Source organism: Ambystoma mexicanum, chromosome 9 (assembly GCF_040938575.1).
Source record: "Ambystoma mexicanum isolate Mex_15411 chromosome 9, UKY_AmexF1_1, whole genome shotgun sequence".
NCBI classification, from domain to species: Eukaryota; Metazoa; Chordata; class Amphibia; order Caudata; family Ambystomatidae; genus Ambystoma; species Ambystoma mexicanum.
This window is the reverse complement of record NC_090931.1, coordinates 640,632,510-640,650,433: the sequence shown is the minus strand read 5'-3', so window position 1 is coordinate 640,650,433 and position 17,924 is coordinate 640,632,510. Positions and strand designations below refer to the sequence as shown.

General features: G+C 47.4%; 1 protein-coding gene across 1 annotated transcript in view; it reads left to right on the top strand.

Annotated features, from left to right (window-relative positions):
* Nucleotides 1–17,924, top strand: part of TSR1 (TSR1 ribosome maturation factor) — a 325,627-nt gene that overhangs the window by 283,629 nt on the left and 24,074 nt on the right. Inside the window, exon 14 of the mRNA XM_069615351.1 lies at nucleotides 8,180–8,254. Within this exon, the coding sequence (XP_069471452.1) occupies nucleotides 8,180–8,254 (75 nt within the window). The remainder of the gene's footprint in view (nucleotides 1–8,179; nucleotides 8,255–17,924) is intronic.

Genomic DNA, 17,924 nt, shown 5'->3' with positions numbered 1-17,924 from the left:
CCCAACACCGCCCCACCAGAGATACCCAACCACCCTCCTCCCACATCCACAAGATTTTGTCTGCCTTCTCTGGACATCCCTTTGCGGTGTATATAAATGTCTACGCCAGTCACCCATTGACTAGATTTGGGGCGCTCAGGGGAACCCCACTTCATATTGATATTATGTTTTATGAGGCCACCCCCCATGGACAAAAACAGTTTCTCATAGCGATTGTTTAAGTCCTCACCCCAAAACCCCGAAGTTAAAACTGTGGGTTCTCAGGGTATCTGCATCCCTTATATGGATGTTAGTTTATTGCAGTATGCAGTCCAGAAGCCGCAGTTTTGCAGGCAATCCCAAAGAATGTGTTAAAAACAAAAAAAAAAGCGCCTTCTTCCACCACTCAGGAAAGCTATGGAACTCCCTCCCTAGAGAAATGCAAACTATGACGGACCGTCTAAAATTCAGAAAGCAACTAAAAAAAAAAACCTGGCTCTTCAGCACCAAACGGGATGAAAACGATTGAACACCCATGCTCCATGAAATGAACACACGCCTGCAAAGGAGTGGGGAGTAGGCCGGACCGGAATGGAGTGCAGGAAAGAAGAGAAGCGTCTGAATGGGAGGTGGGGGGGTGGTAAGTTATACCCTTCCCTATAGAGGGCCTAAGATTGAAACAGGGTAGAGAGAGGTGTCCGGATCTCAGTGTGGATGGATTGGGGATGGTAATGCTGCACGCCAAATGTATTAATGGGGAAGGGACATTGGCAGCACTTAGTTGGAACAATGGGGGTAGAAAAGGTACTGCCACTAAACCGTACTAAAAACACACACTTCTGCATACACAGTAGGGGCGGTAATTGCAGCACACCAGAATGTACGGCAGGGAAAGGGATATGGACCACAGTTAGTCATAACACGAGCGGTAGGAAAGGGCACCACCACTAACCAACCGCTGCAAAAAACTCACCTTTCTGCATACACCTCTCAAACTCTGAACTACACACAACCATACCTCTACAATACAAACAACCTCACACACTTCACTGCAGTACAACAACGAAACAAACCACACATAGCCTCGCCCAACAGCATCTAACATCCGAAAAACACACCTACGCTCAGTGAACAGTGTCAACAGAACTGAAGCTGCCAACAGCACATCACAGCTCTCTTGCTTTTTCACCCGCTTGGTCCTACTAACTTACTCCCCTCCTCCCTGCTTTAAAGATCCGCAGGGGGCAACAGTGCGTGGTATAAGAGCCTTTCACATAACACACATCTTAAAGGAATAGTGCGCTTAAAAATATTATTGGCTGAAAAGATGGCCAATAATCAAAAATATATCTAAAAAATATTTAAAAGTCCCTATGTAGAGTATTGAGCAAATGAAGCTCAAACTTAAAAATGCGAAGCACTAGAAGGCATCCATTTTGTGAAATGGTTGCCTCCTGTGCTTGCCCTTGCGGCACTAATGAAGCAAAGCCAGCCAGCTGTAATGAACAAAAGCTAACACTGGGTGGCTTTTGCTTCATTGGTGCCGTAGGACAGAGACCAGAGACAGCAGGCAGGAAAGCTGCATCTCAGTAAGTGCTTATTTCTTTCTTAAGCACTAGCTGTGTTTTTTTTCCTATGTTTTCTGGGCTGGAGGAGCCAGGAAAACCTAGAAAGAAAACCGCAGCTTATAAAACAGTATACACGCATTTCGCTGAATGGATTTTCATTGTGGGACATTTCATTGCCGAAAACCCTTCTTTTAAAAAAAATATTTTTTGGGGGGTGTTTTGTAGGGGTTGGGGTATGATTATTAAAGTAGGGGGGTGGGTCTGAGGGGGAAACCTCCCCCCGCCACCCGAAATAAAAAAAAAAAATCAGGGTTTTTGGCGATGAAAAATCGGCGATGAAATGTCCCACGATGAAAATTCATTCGGTGAAATAATGTAGAACCTTTAAAACGTATTTATGTTTGGGGTAGCTTCAGCTTGGAGTCCCCTGGACGTTTTTGAATACAACTGTGTTCTTTCTGCCTGCCTTGGCTATCACTTGGAGAGTCCCGGGCTCCCCTGGGGGAGCCCGGGAGACTCCAAGTGAAAGCCACTGAAGGCAGAAACCTAACGCGGTTGTGTTTCAAAATGCTGCAGTGTTTCTCACTACGGCGGCTTTCACGTGGAGTCTCCTGGACTCCCCCCAGGTTGGCAATCCTACCAGGACAATCCTCCCCTAGGAGACTCAATGTGAAAGCTACCCCAAACTACCCCGAATAAGCACTTACCGAGATGTCAACGTTGTATTTGTAAATGCTGCGGTATTTACAAATACAACGTTGTTATTCTGACTGCAGCGGCTTTTGCTTGGATTCTCCTGGGCTCCCCAGGGTTGGGTTGCCCAGGAGACTCCACGCGAAAGCCGCCGCAGTCAGAATAACAACGTTGTTGTATTTATGATTTCCGTGGTTTACCACAGCAATCACAAATACAACAACGTATTTGTAATTGCAGCGCCTCCGCTTTTCGCCTTCATTTTATGTTTTCTGTGCTTGCCCGGGCTTGGCGAGCACTGAAAATGTAAAATGAAAGTGAAGGCAGCCTCCTCAGCTCTGCTCTGGCTGCAGTAAGCAAAAAGCTCCCAGTAGGGGGCTTTTGCTGCTTATTTAGTGCCGCCAGGGCAGAGCTGAGGAGGCTGCCTGAAATGGTAAAATGGATGCTCCCATGTAAACGCTTTGAGCCTCGTTTGCTCAAAGTCTTTACAAAGGAACTTTCAATCAAATTATCTTTACACTATGTTTTAGACTATTGCCCATCGTTTTAGCAAATAATATTTTGAGCGCACTATTCCTTTAAGCAATGTGAATTATCAGTGCAAAAAAGTAAGAAACAGTGGTAATACACCCAATGCATAATTTTAAACTACAAGTCGAAATCTAGAGGAGATTACGACTTCTCTGGGAATTATCAGGGCCTTGTGAGGAGTCGTGAATGATACTTGGGCACAAGTTAGATATTATTTTGGCTAAAGGCTTTTATTAGAAAATAAAAGGGTTTGGGAAAAGGCCTCGCTGTCCCTGCACTAGCAGTTTCCCTGCCTGCCTAAACTCAAAACGAAGGGTCTGTCGGTGTCAGAATGACCAAAACAGTCCTGTAGCCCAAGTACTATTCTGACTCTCGCACTCTAAACAAAGCAATTCTAAACTGAAAAGGATAGTGTCTTTGAGTGTTTTGTAAATGTTCAAAAGAGAAGAAAAATGTATAACGCTGTTGGGGAGAATTCTCAAAAATGTGCTAATTCCCTTCGCCTTAGAGATCCCCAGCAACTTTGCTTTATTTTGCGTTTCACTCTTGTTTCCTTTGTTTATGGAGTCTAACCAACTCCATAGGCATCATCTTTTTCACACATGCATCATTATTTGTGTCACACAGCAACCTCAGTGCAGTGACACAGGGAAACCTTTTTAGGCTTTCCCGAGGTTTAAATACCTTCTCTGGGATAAACTACTGTTTCCCAGAGTAAGTAAAGTGACATTGACTTCACTACTCTCTCTTTAAATTCCTAGACCCAACACACCCTATCTTACAATAGAGTGCTGGAGGGGTTGCTAAGTATCCTCTGTGTCTAGATACTCGTGTAGCAGTCAAATGCTACCCTTTCCTCTCGAAATGGTGGGTGGCAGTAGTTTTACAACTAACTACCATGATTATTCCCGACCACGAACACCGGTAGCGTTAAATCATGGGAGCCATGTTTTTCAAGATGGCGTCTGAGTCCCCTTTGTTTAAACAGGTCCCAGTCTTCTTTTTTCGCCATTTCTTTGTCGAACGGTCCTTCTAGAGTTTTACTCTGTGCGGCAAGCCAGGTTTGATTCCTTTGTTCATTCGCCTTTGTGGGCTTCAGGACTGAAGCCCGCCTCTTCCGCCCGAGTGTCTAGGGTGGGCAGGAAGTGAAGGAGGTGCCCGAAACTCCCTGTGATTAGTCTCCTAGGAGACCCAAATGCACTCTTGTATGATTGGCTGGCTGACTATCCAGCAAGGACAGCCACCCTGCTGAGTAAGTGACAGCTAGGCTGGAATGAATGGGAGAGAACTGAATAAAAGGCGAGTCTCGTGGCTTGGAAGGCAGAGTCGACCACTGGAACGAAAGAACCGAAGACGAGCTGGAAGAGGACGGCTGCTGCAACTCCTGGACGGTTGGTTTGCCCGGTGAAGCCCTGCTGCAGGTCCGAATCGCAAAGTTCATCTTGACAAAGAAGCCTTTAAGGACGACTTCTCCCTTTGAGTTGGTGGGACCAATCAACTCGACACTAAGCCACCTGGATACCCATCTCAGAGCTGGTTGTATTTTCCTCAGGGTGCTGCAGGAAACCGAATAACCAGGGAGAGGGACACCAGTTTGTGTGCTTGACTACAGCTACCCGAATTGAAGATTTGCCCATTGCCAGCTTTTTGACCAGTCCCAGTGCAGGAGTCCCCCGACTGAGGCTCCGGAACAACGAGATCTACAGGAACTGCCAGGAACCGAAGTCTTCAGCTGCATCTTTTTCTTCATTGTATAGTACTGTGAAAGCCTGATCGAGAGAACTTGCGTCTCACTGTGAAAGTGCTTGCAACTTTTGCAACTCACTGGCCTAATCTGCTTGTGACCCAGCATATGATTCTTCTTTTTAAAAACTACTTCTGAGAACTTCTACAGAGACTTTACTGTTTACTTACCAGAACAGTTTTATCCTATCCAAGACTTTCGCCCATTGACTTTGGCCTAGCCTATTAAATTGAATTGACTCTTCTGGTGAACTCAAAGTATCTGCACTGTCTAAGAATAATTGTAACCTTGCATGTTCTAATAATGTTTGCCTTTTACTCCTCTTGAAAAGTATTCTGAAAAGTATTGAAGTATATTTGTGTGTGATTACATTGCTGACAGATAAATTAATAAATATTTATCAAAGAAACCTTGTGTCTAAGTTTATTTGTACACTTGTGATTGTAGACACCTGTGTAACATCGTTACTGCTCACATTCCCCTCTTGAGATAAGCCTGGCTGCTCATCTCCTATACCAAAGCTGTGTAGTACAGAAGTGTAACAAAGGTTGGTTTGCTTACACCTGTAGTCCTAGTTGTGTGTAGTGGCCCCAAAGGGTACTGCATACAAACTTTACCTAACCGAGGCGTAGGGTCACTACCACTGTGCAGAGAGGCGATGCAGCTCTGGTATTGGGCTATTCAAGAAGGAATCTCCCCATCAGCGGTTCACCTGTCCGGGGAGGAGAACACAGCGGCAGACGCTCTGAGCAGGCAGAGCGTAGTCTCCCATGAGTGGGAACTAGCTCAGGAAGTCCTTCAAGAGATCTTCGCCCTTCGGGGCACCCCTCACGTGGATCTGTTCACGACCAGTGTCAACCGGAGGTACGAGCTTTACTGCTCAAGGGAATTTCCTCTGAGAGGAGCTCTACAAGACTTGTGGATTGGGAATTCCCGCTGCTGTATGAGTTTCCTCCAGTCCCTGTCATTCCTCAAGTAATCAGGAGGTTTGGGAACTGCATGATCCTCATTGCCCTGGATCGGGCCAGGATAACGTGCTACCCGGACCTTCTGGACATGTCCATCTGTCCTCTGATATGTCTTTGGCTAAGGGAGAATCTTCTCTCGCTTGGAATAGGCTTTGTGACTGGTGCAGAGAACGGAATGTTGATCCTTTTCAATGTACAACACAGGATGTTCCATCTTTTCTGCTTTCCTTGCCATATAAAGGGTTGCAGGTTGACGCCATTAAAGGGTTACCTGGCAGCGCTGTCCATGTTCAAGCTCTCCTCAGAGGAATGTTCCTATTTTAAGATCACTCTGGTCACTCAGTTTCTAAAAGGGCTCACAAATGTGTTTCCATCTTCTACATGCCAGGTTCTGGTATGGGACATCAACTTGGTTTTAAAATTCCTGATGGGTGCCTATTTTGAACCATTGTAGTCATGCCCTTGGACAGGGTTTTGTTGAGGGTGAAGCCCTCCCTTTTGCCTAAGGTTGTTTCAGAGTTATCCCCTAAGGCAGAAAATTGTGCTACCAGCATTCTATCCTCCTCCGCATCATAGTAAGGAAGAGGAAAGGCTACATTGGTTGGATCCTAGGAGGGTGTTTAGCTTTTATGTTTCCTAGATGTCCAAATTGAGAGTGGACAACCAACTCTTTGTAGGGTATACAGGACACAGGCTAGACCAGGCTGTTTCCAAACAGACCTTGTCTAGGTGGATTATCCTTGCTATTTCAGAATGCGACAGTCTGGCAGGCAAGGACCCTCCTTAGGGTTTACGTGCACATTCCACCAGATTTCACTTCATCTGCCCTGCAGACAGATATCCCTATTAAGAACATCTGTGATGCGGCACCGTGATCTGTGATGCGGCACCATGGTAATCCATACACACGTTTACCAAGCATTACTCTTTGGATACTTCCCACGCTCAGGATGTTGTTTTTGGCAAGGCAGTCCTTTATTCTGCCCTTTGAAAATTCTACATGTCTAAATTCATCACCCTCCTCCTATCGTTGATACTGCTTTGGGAGTCTGTCAAAGATGAGGAATACTTTGGAGGACACAATCCAATCGAAGAATAAGTTACTCCTGGTAACATTCTTTTGACTGAATGTTCCTCCAACGTATTCCCCATCGCCCTCCCAACCTACTCCTCTTTTGAATTTCCCATGCTATTACAGCTTTCATTCCCACAATGCTCTGTACTGTCCTGCCCGTGCTTATGGGCACTTCTGATGCACTAAGAGGGGACTTCTGATGCACTAAGAGGGGGAAAAACAGAACTGAGACCAACAGGCGCTGTGCATGTTACTTATATCATCTGATGACATCACCGTCAACGAAGGCCTTCGAGGGACATCGACTCGATGCAGGGCGCACTCTGCCGAAATCTTTTGCCGAAGCTGGACATTGCATGTCAAAGATGAGGAATACGTTGGAGGAACATCCAGTCGAAAGAACATTACCAGGGATAAGTAACTTGTTCTTAAATATGACCTCTTTAGTGTCACTTGTATGCTTGCAACATGCAATGACAAACTTGAAAGTCTCTCCTCTTAGAAAACTGCTCTTTAGTCTTTCTCCGGTTTTATTATCTGTTCCTTTTCTCTCTGTTTTGCTATGCATAACTAACTCATTGTGGCATATGGCGGCCACTGTCCTTTCGTGAACTCGCCACCTCTTGATGGCGTTCCTCGTTTCTTTTGTGTTCTGCCAATGGCGTTTTCCTGCTTCCTGACACGTCTACTGCGATAGTCTGCTCACCAGAATATTATATGCAGCAAAGTGCTGTTCTCTGACGCAGAGAACGCCCAGGAGCCCTCTGCTGGCTTCTGGCGTTCTCGCCGCATGTCATCTGCTTCCAGCAGCCTTCTCCCTCCAGGTTCCTGGGCCAGTTGGCTCCACCGACTTTCTTCCAGACGTTCCTTCGCACAGAGAGGAGCAACTCGCTCCTGCCAGCAGCTTCCCTCCCTATTAAATAAATAAGTTTAGACTTTGCATAGGTTCCATACAATGCACAAATCTTATCTTGAAGAGATTACACCATTTATGGCCCTTGAAATGTTGGTTGTTTTTAGGAATTCAACCTAGTTTTGTCAGTGGTCTTGAACTGTGATTTATTTTTGGAACTTAAAAACGACAATATATGTGCTAGGTCTTTTGAATTGGTGTTTGCATGCTCTTGTGTAGGTTCCACGGACACATTCAGCTTTTATGTCACAGTCCTAACCAAGGCTAAATATTCTCTGTTTGCCAATCATGAAAAAGCTAGTGGATCTTCTAGAATTCAATGTTAAAATGGAAATTCTAGTGAGTACCTGTTAGTGAGCTTTATCTTGTTCCTCTGGGACAAATCCTCTGCCATTTCAATATTTAGCATGTTTACCACATGTTCTGGACTAAAACTACAATGATCACTCGCAATTGGAAATGTTGGCAAGGACTAACGATGTGAGGTGTACCAATTTCAGGCCCCCTTGTAAGGTAAGATAATAAGATTGATGAACATGGTCACCTAATGTTGGCTTCTTTAAACTGATTCCATTCCGCCTGCGCCAATAACAGCCTATAATTAATTACAGGACTCTGAGGGTGGAGCCTGAGGTCTTAAAACAAGTTCCAAGTATCAACTGTTTTTCATGTGGTTTGTTGCTTACATTCCATCTTTATTTCTTGCAGAGGATGTCCTGTGGTTTAAGCCGGTGGAGCTACGAACAAAGTGGGGACGCCGAGGTCACATCAAAGAGGCTTTAGGTATGTAACAGTATCTTCTGATACAGAGAATTAGACTGAAGTTGGGGCTATGCCTGCTTACATCACAACCTGCCTTCGGGCAGCAATTATACCTGTCGGGCCAGTGCTTGCCTTTATTAAAGGTGGTATGAATGTAGATATAATACATAGCAGCCTGCAATACCTGTAGAAAAGCCTATACATGTTATTACAGGCTAGTTGTGACCTGTAGTAAGAAAATGACCTCACTAATGCTCTGTAATTAATTATCACGCTTAATTTGTGAAGTTGTCTGCTGCTTGAGCCAGCGCAGAGGAATTGCAGTTGTCACTGAAACACTTAAACCTGTGACCAGCTTTTCAAATGCCTTCCTTGTAAAATAGCTTTCTGTGACATTTTACAGAAATTAACTGATAAGGAACTGCTTATGGTAGTAATGTTTTGTTCACTGGTGGAGTTTAATAAAATGCATCTACAAAACAGTTGTTTACTTTAAAATAAGGAATAAAGCACAGATTCTTGCTGCTTTCATTGGTTAAACTGTTTGTCTGCAAGCTGCATATTGTTTTTTTGTAATCCAAGCCTATTCTACATTGGTAATAGGTATCCACAACTGGAATATCTCTTGCATTAAGCAAGAGACCAGTTACTGAAAGGGATGGCAGTGTGTGGCCATGCATTTTAAGGAATAAACTATCCCCTACTGTACGTAAAAAGGATATTACAAGTTGCCTCAGAGTTCTGTGACCTAAAGGAACTCTATCTTGTTCTCTATTTGGTCTGATAACTCTTCTGTGACTTGCAATATCCTTAAAACGTATGGTAGTGGGTATTACATCTTGAATAAAACCTAGGTCAGTTCTTGCACATTGCAGGCAGCCTGAAGTCCGAAAACTAGAATGTATGAAGTGTATGGACAGACAGACCCATTGAATATGCCATTTGTTTTCCCTTTTTCCAAAACTGAGATACTTGTCTGTCTTCAGGCCAACCCTTTCCTTGTAGCAATACTGTTTCACTGTTTGCTCAGCACTCTTTTATTAATGTACTCCCCCTCCCCCACCATTGCTTCAGTTGGGTGCTACCTTTCTAGAGTATTTAATAATGTTAATTCTTAACCCTGCCTCTCATATGCTTATACCCCAGTATCATTTTGATGTCTCCTTATACAAATGGTGATCGTATGTGCTGCTGTATTACCTGTAGGACCTACTGCAAATCCAAATCCTACCCCCCCGCCCCCCATGTCAAAGCACATTTTAGATTCTAGTGCCTCCTCATAGAGCCTGGTAGCTCAAATGATACTGCATTTGGATTATTAGTTTCTAGATTGTTACCAATATGTTTGCTCTTTTGGATATGTGGGTTCCAGAATATGATGTATTCCCCAGATGATCCTCCAACAATGAGGTATATTACAGTTACACAGCACCCTTATATTTGCTGGTTACGAACCCCAACAATGCACGAGCACTCTCTCTAGGTGTGTTTCTTCATGCAACCTCTCTGAGGCCAAACAATATGAAAACTCTGGGATTCTTCTTTTATTTTTTTGGTCACCTTTTAAAACCTAAAGATCTAGCAATAAGTACTAATTGATCTTCCTTATGAAAAGGAGGCAGAAGGATGGATAAAAAATAGTGTGTCACTATGAAAGAAGGTGGTATGGGCTGCACCTTGCTGCTGAAAGAATTGAATACATGGATTGATAAATTAGATATACTGTTAGGGAGTATTGTCAGAAGTGTGCTAATTCCTCTCTACCTTAGAGACCCCGAGCACCGTCGCTGGATTTTAGAAATTTGAATTTTTAACCTGAAGAGAGTGAGACCCTTTGCCACACTCTTATTTTTCTGTGATTTGGACTCTGTGGCCCTCATTACGACCCTGGCGGAGATCGTGGTGCAAAATGCACCATGGAGCACGGCGGAAAGCTGCCGATACCGCCATGGGGGTTGGCGGATTTACCGCCCCATTCCGACCTTGGCGGGGCGGTAAATCCCCAATCCCCATTTTACCCTTCCCCATTCCCATTTTTGCCCCACAGGGTATAATGGGAGTGGGGAAGGAGTTAATTACGCCACCGTAAATTACGGTGGCGTAATTAACGACGAGGTCCCGCAGCGCCATGGATTTTTCCGCCCGGAAAAACCGGGCGGAAAACTCACCATGGCGCTACGGGATCTCGTAGTAGGGCGGACGGGTCCGCCGCGAATACCGCTGGCGTAGACCCACTCCGCCAGGGTCGTAATGAGGGCCTGTTTCTTTTGGTTGTGGGGTCTGATAAACTCCATAGGCATCATCATTTTACATTGTTGCACACAGCAACTTCAGTGCAGTGGCACAGGGAAGTCTTTCAGATTTCCCAAAGGTTTAAATACATTCTCTTGGATAAACTACTGTTTCCATGAGCAGTGAAGTGAATGACTGTACATACATTTGTAACTTTCTAGACCCAGCACACACAAACTTACAATAGGGTGCTGGGGGGGGGGGTTATTTAGTATCCCCTTTCTCTAGTTTCTCATGTGACATTTTTGTTACCCTTTCTAGAGTTAATGGCTGGAGGCAGTGGTCTACTTTTAACTACTATTGTGTGTTTTTACCACGGGCTGTGTTTGCAGCTGAAGTAAACCACTCATGGGTGCCATTGTTGTCAAAATGTCCTCAGTCTTCTTTTTTCGTCATTTCTTGCTGGAAAGGTCCTTCTTGAGATTTACTCTGCACGCCAAACCAGGTTTGGTGCTTTTGTTCGCTTTGTCTTTGGCAGGATTCACGAGTGAAGCCTGCCTCTGGCTCCAGTGTGTCTGGCAGGGGCAGGAAGTGAGGGAAGTGCCCGAAACTCCCTGTGCTTAATCCCCTTGGTTACAGGAATGCACCCAAAGGTGATTGGCCGGCTGGCTGTCCGGCAAGGACAGCAACCCTGCTGTGTTATTGACAGCTAGGCTGGAATAATGGGAGAAACCTGCATAAAAGGCAAGGCTTTTTGTGGCTTGGAAGACAGAGTCGACCACTGGACGAAGGAATTGAAGAAGAACTTGGAAGAGAGACCTGCTGCAACTCCTGGACCGTTGGTTTGCCCGGTGAAGCCCTGCTGCTGTGCTGAAACTCCGAATTTGCCTCGACTAGAGAAGCCCTGCAAGAACGACTTCTTCCCTTGTTGATGGGACCTATCAACTCCAAAGTGAACTCGTCTGAACAGCCTCTTGGAGCTGGCTGTACTTCCACTGCTGCTGCTGTTAGAACTGAAGTGCCAGGGAGAGGAACACCAGATTGGAGTGCATCACTTTTAAGCCAGACTGAGCTGCTGGAAGATCCTCCGGTCTCCCAAGAAGCCAGACTGAAGAAGCCTGAGCCACCTCAACAGAGTGCTGGACCCTGTGATGCTGGAGGGACAGGGCCTCCTTGTCCTGTAGTCATTTTTCATTTGTGTTCTGTATTGTTTTCTGCCCAGGAGTCCATGTGGGACTCCTAGCAGTGCAGCTCTTCCTGTTTTTGGTTTGGTGTACAGACCCTTGGGATACCCTTGTGGCACCCATGGGTGGGAGTACAACCCTGTGCCCTAGTGTATGCTTTTGGGCACCTGTGTGGCCCACAGAGCAGGGTATGGGCTGGTAGCAGCTCCATGCTGAATTTGACAGGTGCCTTGAGTATCCTCCATTTTGGGATACCCAAGCCCTGACATTGGAATCAGTTGATTCCTGATAGGAAACAAGATGGCCCCTGTGGCCTCTTGCTTTCTATTGCCTGTTGCCTTGTTTTCCCAAAGTCCTGGGAAGCCCTGACTCTGTCCCTTTCCCCTGACTGGCTATTGGGTGGAAGTTCTATATATGGTGTTGTGAAGTCCAGGCCAGACTGGCTTGAGCCTTCCCAGTGACTGTATGTTGTGGGTACACCCTGTGCGTGGGACCTGGGTGAATGGAGTGTGTGACCAATATGCACTTCTTGTTGTGGATATCTGGTTTCTGGTGTTTGACAAAATGACCGAGACAGCCGTTCCCGAAACTGTTATGAATGCAGTGTGTAGTGTTGAATGGCTGGGTACTTGTCCCAATACACATTCCTTGTTGAGAGTGTCTGAAAGGGAGGAGTATAGCCTGAATGCACTGTGTGCCTGATTGGCTGACTGACTGCTGAATGCCCTTCTGAGTGATTGGTTGCCTGAGTGTGACCCAGCAGACTAAATGAGATCAACTAGTATATCTGGGGGCCTCTCACTGCTAGAAATCGTTCAGAAGCTGAAGTTGAAACTGACCTTGAAACTGAAGCTGAATCTCGAAGCCGAGCCTGAAGAAGGTTGACTGCTGTCTCCCTTCGCCGAAAGCCGTCGAGACTGATCCAAGAGAGGACCTGGTTAGGCACCCTCTTCCCATGCTCCAGGGGACCATCGAGCACCGCTAACCTTCGCCGAAGCTCCTTCGAAGCCGGACGCTCGAAAGGCTGCCGACCGGAGAGTGGCACGGCCGAGGAGAGCGAAGATTAGCACCGGACGTTCCGTCCACCGTCGTCGACCAGGGTTCGCAAGTCTGCTGTAACTGCTGGAGGCCTGTCGAAGCCGTGTTGCCCAGAAGCGGGGACCAATTGACGCCGTGCCATCAACTACTGGAGCCGCACGCTCCTTTGCCTAAGACTTTTGATTCACAGACGCTCTCGTCCGCACCGCTGCCCGCCTTATCCCGCCGGGGAAAGGCCAGGCCGTCGATGCGCCAAGGAGCATCCGCTGGTAGGTTTCCTGCCACCCAAAGACAGTAGAGACGCCAGACGACTCAATGCCCTTGCTGGGCCACAGTTCTTCACAAACTCTTTGCGGTCCTGAACTCTCGACATCGAGGTGCCCTGCAGGCCTCTTTCTTGCAGGACATCTTCGACTCATCGTCGACGAGCACCGCCAGGACCGAAGCTGCTGCCTCAACGCCGTCTAACTTCCATCGAGGATTCTTGCCTCCGAGTTCACTTTCTTCGAGGCCCACCGACGATCGGTGGCTCCTGCTTTAAAGGGAGTCACTCAAGAAGGATCCCTCAATGCCTCCTGAAGGAACTCTATTCCAGGTACATTGGGGTGGTAGAAACATTATAGAAGGAAATAAGACTTATAGAACAATATATGGACTGGGCTTGTGGTATATCTTTATTTTACAGGTTGCCCAGGTGGGGGGGGGGATCTCCACACAGAGCTGTCTAGTGGTAGCGGCCAGTATTCTGCCAATTGTTCTAACCAACTGCATTTCCTCCTATATCTATTGTTGGTTACCTTTTATTAAGTGATTTGGGTGACATTTAATGAGAGTAGAGTTGATGCACTTTAATGAAATCTGATAATAATTGTGGTACCACTTAGAACTGTATAAATATGCCATTGTAGATTTACTGAGCACAAAGTGAGTTATTGTGTATATAACCTTGAACCTTAATTATATAAAGACTGTTTTTTAACTAGTAGTGTGTGGACATTCCTTTGTGGGGGCTCGGGTCCTACACTGTACTTATGAACCAGCCTACATCACCTCCTGAGAAGCTAGCCCTTGATTGCTCGACTACGTTACCAATAATAGAGAATCTTGGCTGGGGTCCTCTGCTCTCTGTGCAAGTGATTATTTGAATACTTGTCACTGTGAATCTCTGTAACTACTCTACTGCTCACATTGACCCTTCTTGAGATAAGCCTCGCTGCTCAATCACGCTACCAACCTGTGTAGTACACACTTATACCAAAGGTTGGGTTCCTAGTGCCAGGAGGTCTAGGTTGTTCTAGTGCACCCGAAGGGTACTGCTCCAAATCTTGCCTAACACATACTAACTAAATTCCAAGTAGGATTTTGGAAAATTGTAGGCACGACTTTAAATGGCACTATATGGCTCATATTTTGGCTTCATTTAAAAAAGGCACTAATGGTACAGTCTATATAGCTACAATGGACTTGTCAAATGCCTTCGAACAGGTCAACCCCCAAAAACTTTGGCTCAAACTTTTAAGTTGGGGAAATGTCCGAAGCATTGGTTAACTTGTTATCCTTACTGAAACAAAATAGATATGTGAGCATCTGGTTGACCAAGGACGGTGTGCTAACTAGACCTATTGATACCTTAGTTGGGTTTAGGCAGGGCTGCGTCCTTGCCCCTGTACTTTATCTATATTTTGCGGATATCAACAAGTTATGGGATTCTGTAAATGCCTTCCAATTAAATTGGGGGCTACAAGATTACACTGGTTGGCATTTCCAGATGACCTATTTTTTTTATTTGACTCCTATTGGTTTACAAAGAAAATTAACCTTATTATCCAGATAGGCGGTTGTTAGGGAGAATTCTCAGAAATGTGCTAATTCCTCTCTACCTTAGAGACCCCCAGCAACTTTGCTGGATTATGAAGACTTGAATTTTTTACCTGGAGAGATTGAGACCCTTTTTCACACTCTCGTATTTTAATGTGATTTTGAATACCGTTTCTTTTGGTTGGGGAGTCTGACAAACTCCATAGGCATCATCTTTTACACTATCACACAGCACCTTTAGTGTATTGTCACAGAGAAATCCTTTAGATTGCTCATAAGGTTTAAATACCTTTTTGAGGGGATTGGTTCCTCTGACGTATTCCACATCTGATACGTAATCACCACAGCTGTGCTGCTTCAGAAAATGTCCTGCGTCGATGACGTCGATACGCTGTCCTCGAGGGCCTCCGTCGAGCCGACGTCACTGGATGTTATAAGTAGGATGCACGATGCCCGTAGCCTCAGTTCAGTTTTTTGTCCGCGAAGGTGTTCGCTTCGGAGATCTCGACGCGCCTCGGTTCTTCTGATTTCTATGGGTTCCTCGAACTTGATTTTTTGCGAAGATATCATGTCTGCGGTCGGGATTCAAGAAGTGTCGGCACTGTGGTTCCAAGATGTCGCTTACGGACCCGCACAATGTCTGCCTCTGGTGCCTTGGCGAGGACCACGCCACCGATGACTGTGACGATTGGCAGTCGTTCACGTCGAAGGCCTTGCGGAAGTGCCGTCACCGGTCGCCTTCCTCGTCCGAGGACTCCGCCAGACGGCGGGTTGCTTGTCCCAACAAGCATTCTTCTCCTGCGGAATAGGATGCATTTCGTAAGGAAATGATGGCGATTTTTGAATCGCGGGGCTCCGTTCCATCCGTGCCTTCGAGAGAAGCTGGCAGGGAACGCGCTAGGGCCACCGCTCGCACGCCTTTGTGCTCGAGCAGACGGCGCGATCATCGGGAGCCTTTGAGGTCCCATTCGGACAAGGTGGATCGCTCTAGCCATGCCTGCTCCAGGTCCCGGTCCTCGACGCCCTCGAGACCGTTGGAGCCTGTGAAGTCTTCTAAGAAGACGTCGGCGCATGTCCGTCAAGGGACTCTCTCGAGGCTCCGCCTCCGAGGAAGTCGTCAACGCCATCAGTGCGAGGCCATCGTAGGACACGCTCGGGGCACCGCCCTCGATGCCTGTGTCGAAGCCATCGGCACCACGCTCAACGCTGATTCCGTCGACGCCTTTTGTGGAGGCTTTACCGGAGGTACCACGGGCATCGGTGGAAACTCCGAGGAAGGCCCCTGAAGAAGTCAGTGAGGCCTGTATTTGAGCCTTTTTCGGTGCCCTCATCTAGGGATTTATTCCAGTCTCTGGATTACATCTCTGAGGTGGATGAAGAGTCGGGTTTGTCAGACTGTGTCAGCCAGTCCATGGCGGCGAGCAACGTGATGCGCAGATTTGCGTGGTTGTGGAAGTCTGGGTTTGCTCCTGATGTACAAGCCCGGCTTCTCAACATGCCCTTTGATAGTGAACATCTTTTTGGCAGCAAGGCTGACGAGAGCCTTGAGGTTGCAGACCTCTAAAGCTGCAGCGAAGTCGTAGAGCGCTGCAGTCCGCCAACCTCCGCCTTTTCGTCCTAGGGGACCGCAATGGAGGGGGGGGGGGGGGTCCTTTAGATACTACTCTACCTTTGGTAGATCGAGGGGAGCTGCAAGTCAAAGGGGCCAACGTAGGAGTACCAGAGGTGGAAAAAAGGGTACTCGAGGTACCAAGGCCACTCGAGCAGTTGCCTCTTTGCCCTCGAGCACTGCCGCAGCCGCTTCGGCTCAGTCATGAGGCCATGTCCCATGGTTTGCCGGTTGGGGGAAGGCTGGCGCAGCGTCTTGCAGAATGGCATGCCATTACTTCAGATGTGTGGGTTCTGCAGATCATAGCCCACGGCTACTGTCTTCCTTTCCGGCAGAGGCCTCACGACAATCCATCAGGGAATCTCTCTTTGAAGAGTCCGGATCTGCTCCTTGCGCAGGAAATCAAATCCCTGCTGGAGAAAGGTGCCATAGAACTGGTGCCTGTAGCGGAGAGGAACAAGGGATGGTATTCCCCATATTTTTTTATCCCGAAAAAAGACGGGGGATTGAGACCCATCATGGACTTGCATGGTTTGAACAAGCTCCTCAGGAAGGACAAGTTCAAGATGGTTACTCTCTCTCAAGTCCTCCAGGCCCTTCAACTTCAGGACTGGTTGGTGTCTCTTGACCTCAAGGACGCTTACTTTCATGTGTCGATTCATCCCAAGAACAAGTAACTGAGGTTCACGGTTGGCGACTCGCACTTTCAATTTCGGGTCCTGCCGTTCGTATTGACCTCAGCCCTGAGGGTCTTCACCAAGCTCATGGTGGTGGTGGCGGCAGCGTATCTCAGGAAAGGAGATTCACGTCTACCCCTACGTCGACGATTGGTTGATCAGGGCGCGCTCTCCCGAGCAAGTTCTGGATCATCTGTCAGTCACCTGCAACTCCCTTCACGGGCTGGGCTTCTCCCTCAACTTAAAGAAGTCCCACTTGACACCTACCCAGCGGCTCCAGTACATCGGAGCAGTGCTAGACACATCCCTGGGGCTGTGTTTTCCGCCCCAGGTAAGGGCTTCTCACATTCTGCAGATGGTGAACAAGTTTCAACATGCCCAGAGTTTCCCCGCGTTCCGAGTTCTTGAGGTTGCTCGACCTCATAGCATCCTGCATTCTTCTGGAGCCAGAAGCCAGGCTGCGGATGAGATCTCTGCAGTGGGCTCTCAAGATGCAGTGGACACAGTCCTCCGGCAGCATGTCGAATACCATTCAGGTGCTGCCCTCAGTCGCCCAGGATCTTCTGTGGTGGGCCGTCGAAGGCAGTCTGATGAAGGGGGCTCCATTTTGGCTACCCTTGCCGGAGGTGACGATCGTGACGGATGCATCCCTCACGGGATGGGGAGCTCATGCCAATGAGTTGACAGTCAACGGTCGTTGGTCTCCGTCGGAGTCCAGACTCCATATCAATCTGTTGGAGCTGAGGGCCGTCAGACTAGCCCTGAAGGCTTTTCTGCCATCTGTGCAGGGGAAGAATGTCCTGATTCTGACGGACAATACAGTGGCCATGCACTACCTCAAGAAAAAAGGGGGGGGCAGGGTCACTCCCTCTGTGCAGAGAGGCGATGTAGGTCTGGTTCTGGGCCATCCAGCAGGAAATTTCGATCTCGGGGGGGGGGGGGGTTCATCTGGCCGGAGACGAAAACGAGACGGCGGAAGCTCTGAGCAGGCAGAGCATGGCCTCTCACGAGTGGGAGCTGGCTCAGGAGATTCTCCTGGAGATCTTCGCCCTTTGGGGGACCCCACAAGTGGATCTCTTCGCCGCCAGTGTCAACTCGAAATGCGAAAGATTCTACTCGCGGCAATTTCCTCC